At 41.2% G+C, this 4,266-nt stretch overlaps 1 protein-coding gene across 1 annotated transcript; it reads right to left on the bottom strand.

Annotated features, from left to right (window-relative positions):
- Positions 1-1,257: 1,257 nt before the first annotated feature.
- Positions 1,258-3,696, bottom strand: LOC104947301 (vacuolar protein sorting-associated protein 37A-like; the record flags this gene model as incomplete). Its single annotated transcript, XM_010773280.1, has 3 exons — positions 3,255-3,696; positions 1,890-1,964; positions 1,258-1,383 (listed from the first exon to the last, which is right to left on the bottom strand). Coding segments are annotated over exons 1-3 (308 nt in total), but the record flags the coding sequence as incomplete, so codon positions are not given.
- Between the last annotated feature and the right edge of the window lie 570 nt (positions 3,697-4,266).

Raw genomic sequence — 4,266 nt, 5'->3', positions numbered from 1 at the left:
CCTCATAAGGGCAAGCCCGTTACCAGGCAACGGCTCTCCCACTGGATTGTGGAAGCGATTGCTCTGGCTTATACGAGTCAGGGTTCGCAGGCACCAACGGGCCTGCGTGCTCATTCTACTCGTGGACTGGCTACATCCTGGGCTTTGTTCAAGGGTGTTTCCATCCAAGACATTTGTGCAGCAGCGAGCTGGTCCTCACTGCTCACTTTTGTCCGCTTTTACAGGCTAGATGTCTCTGCTCCAAGTGTGGCCCGCGCAGTGCTGGACCCCGTGTTGAGACAGGGTTCTACCTGTTAAGTTCTGGTTGTTTTGGTGATTTTCGAGATAAGCATGCCTAGTAATACGGGAGTTTTAATATCCCATAGTGAAGCATCAAATGGAGTGTTATGAATGTGAACTATAGGTTACTTACGTAACCCCAGTTCTCAGAGTAACATGAAGTGAGATGTCTCACCAGACGGCCCTTCTTGCTAAGGCGAAGCGAGAAGAGGTGCTTATTTTGAATGACGCTGCAACGTAGCGCAAGCTACTTAAAGGGTGGGTGGATTCCCTGACGTAGACGTCAAGATCACCAGCCAATCAGGATTGGCGTAATGAGATTGATGCTTCTGTTTGCATACGCGTTGAGGCGCATCCCATAGTGAGACATCTCACTTCATGTTACTCTGAGAACTGGGGTTATGTAAGTAACCTATAGTTCTCAGTTGATCTGTGCTTTAACTATAGCTGGCATATTTTAAGGATATTTTTAAGTATCTCTTTTATAAATCAGGTTTTGTATTTGCTGTTTTGGCCCTATTTGCAAGAGTAAACACTGATGAACCTGGATTAGCCCTTCTCCTGGTTTTGGTACAAAATGAGAGATAGTGGCTGAGATGTTGAGGAGACAACTCAATGCTGGATAGACAAAGATGATCAAAAACCTGCATTATGAAGGAATCATAAATACAAGACATAAACTGCCGCTCATCAGCAAAAACTATTTTCCTTTGACTCAATCATTTCAGTTCGAGTCAAATTAAAATATTTGCGACACAGCTTTGAGTAATTATTTTCCCTTAGAGTCCCTTTGCGGTGTTTCATTAATGGGCTTGTATTAACATTGCCCACTATTACATTAGGTCATTGTTACTGAGTGTCAGCTGTCAAAATAATGTCAGCCCACTTTTATGTCACATAACCTTGTACTACAAATACTACAATTAATCAACAGGAGAGATCAAACATTCCTGGAAGCATCTTTTGAAACCGAAATACCTACTTACATTAGCTATGAGGGGGCTGGTTATCATGGTGCCATTGTTACCATCGACTAAATGATGACCAACAGGGGGGTAGACACTAACCACCGGCTTCTCCTGGGGGAACTGAGGAGGCAGCAGTCTAGAGGAAAGAAAATTAATCATATTAACAGCATATATAACAAGTAAGAACTGTGAGTATATTGCCCAGCTCTGTGTTCTTAAGACAAAAGCATGAACATCACGGGAGGGTAATATGGTAAAGGTCTATTTCTTTGTGAACAGCTCTCATTAGCAAACAAAACTAGAACACTTCATTATGTAAGAGGACTAAAGCAAATGAGAGCTAAATGCCCTTTACTGCTTTACTTGACTTTCTTTTCCAACCATCCTTCCTTTTATTCGCTTTCGCTTCTACCACTCAAGAGAACTGAGTTGTCAAACAACATTCTTAAATCATTATGTGTATTAGTTGCAATGCATGCAAGTGTACATGGTTGTTGCGAAGTAGGGCAATTATTATAAAAGGGAATACAACTTTTAACCAACTAAAATAGCTTATTTCAATATTCCATTCAATTTACAGATGAGTTTGTTGATTAGTTTTCTAACCGAAGCCTGTCGTACGTATCTAAAACTTATACTTACACATTGACACTAATGGTCGAGTTGTTGACAGTGAATGGTATTCTGTACTCCACATCCTTCTGGATCTCTGCGAGGCTATTGGGAAGAATACATAATCAGTAATCATGATCAGTACATAAGAAAATGGACGTCCTCCATCAATTTTTATGAACATTACTCTGGTTTGGTGACAAATAGATACATAAAGAGAGAGCTTCAACGCCCATTCTCACCCAATAACACTGACTTCTGAGCAAAACAACATAGTAACAAAATGTAGAAGCAAATGTATTGTAATGTTAATCCCAGAATTAATTTGTCTCATTGGATTACCACCACAGGATGTTCCACCTGTAACAGTCAACCGCTGTTAGTGTCTGTTATGTTATGTTATTGATTTACTGTTTACTGCAATCATGGCTAGCAAGTTGATATCCGTATCAGGATAACTATCAGATTTTTCAACATTCTATACATCATAGTTTACTTCACAGCAAATAATTTAGCCCTAAATAAGACAAATGTATGTTAAGAAGCCGTGGCTTTACACCCACACCTGTACACTGTATTTTAAGGAGTAAAAGACGGTACCTTTCAATGTATTACTTAAAATAACACATTAGCTGTTAAGGCCTCTGAAATCCCATGAGCCTCATAGCCATCACAAAGTGTGTCTAATCTCATTTATGAATTTCACGCACATACTCTACATCAGAAGTGAGATTACACTGAGATGAAGAAATGCACTCAGAACTGTTTGCTGGCAGTTGTTGTCCAACTGAGTAGAAAGACACAGCTATTTGTCACCAAGATATGGAGTACACAAAGGCTTTAAGACTTTAATCTTCACGTCTAACAAGCTGGCTCCTCCTAAAACTGCATGCGCGGTAAACACCGGAATGATCACAGGACCAGCGAGCCACAACACGTGTCATCATCCCTAAATATAGACACTGGAACTGTGACAGGCTGACTTGATTAACTAGCGAGCTAGCACAGCTAGTTAGTTAGCTTTGAGTTAGCAAACATTAGCCGCTCAAAGACCACACCGGGGCATGTCAAAGCCGTGGTTGTGGTTTCACGTACATTCTTGGGTATACTAATGGTACATTAACATACTCACAATTACACATTTAGGGTAAAACGAGACTACAAGCTTTATTATTTGTTAGCATAACGTCTTTAATACGATTCAACTGTGAGCTCGGTGGCTAGCTATGCTAAGTAAACAGCAACTGGCAGTAAACCTAGTTAACATGTTTAATCAACCAACTTTAATGTTATTAAAGTGACCAAGAAACCTTCTATTGACCATATATAACGACACAGTCAACAAGCTAACCAGCAGCACCGGGGTCTGTTGTGACAGGGTGCCATTCACTTCACCTGGGGTGAGCGGCTTTGAGAGACTCGATCTGCCGCTGTCTCTGTTGCTGTAGGCTGTTCAGAGGGAGAGGTCCGGAGCCTTTGGACAGGGGGAAGAGCCAGTTCATCCTCTTCTGGAGAAACCACGGACTGATCTCGGTGACAGGATGTACAGGCCGGCTACAGATGAAGAGAAAGTGAGAGTGTGGTGATCTGTGGCGCTAACCCCTGTTAGCTGTCTGACTAGCGACTCTGTTTGTTGTCCAAATGGGGTTTACTTTGTAGTTACGTTACAAAGTCTGATGGCATGTCCTTATTTTTGTCGATTAAAACGTCAATTCCGTGTTATCTCCAAGCGTTTTCATATACGTTCAGCGTTGTCATTAGTAGTACTGAGGTGAGAGATAAATAAAGCTGAAGGAAGACAACAACCTTCGGGCAGCAGAAGCTTGTTCAACGTATTACGTATACGTGACGCAGCAATTCTGCGTAAAACGCCACTTCCTGTTTTCAAGATTTAAGTTGAAAAAAATGTTAATGATGTAATGATTCAAAACGAAAAGAGCATCATTTTAAAAGAGTGTTTCCCTATTAATCATTCCTTTCTGGAGTTTTATTATAATACAAATCTGAATTCCTTTATTTTTCACGCAACGGGGAAGTTTACATTATTACAACAGCAGAAATATAGTGCAGATAACGTTATTAGTTAAGAGAATCAGAGGCGTTTTTAAATGTACAAAAGTGGTGGGGCACAAAAAACGTAGATGTCTATAAAAGCTTCTGCAGTGACGTGCAGTGAGGTTCAGGGACGTGCACAGGTAGCCTACGGCCTATTGTTGCCCGGGCAACGGCCCCTTTTCCCTTTTTGGCTGACATGCCCCTATGGTGAGAGCGAGAGGTTTTTTTTCTCTTTCTGTTGCGGTCGAATCAACATGATAAGCCCACAATTAGTATAGTAGTGTCTCGCTGCGGGAAACACACCAGCTTCATTCTTCTTCTACTTCTTTTACTCCTTCTTCTTCTTCTTCTT

Source organism: Notothenia coriiceps, unplaced genomic scaffold (assembly GCF_000735185.1).
Source record: "Notothenia coriiceps isolate Sejong01 unplaced genomic scaffold, NC01 NC01_scaffold00012304, whole genome shotgun sequence".
Taxonomy (NCBI): domain Eukaryota; kingdom Metazoa; phylum Chordata; class Actinopteri; order Perciformes; family Nototheniidae; genus Notothenia; species Notothenia coriiceps.
This window is presented reverse-complemented; position numbering and strand designations above follow the sequence as displayed.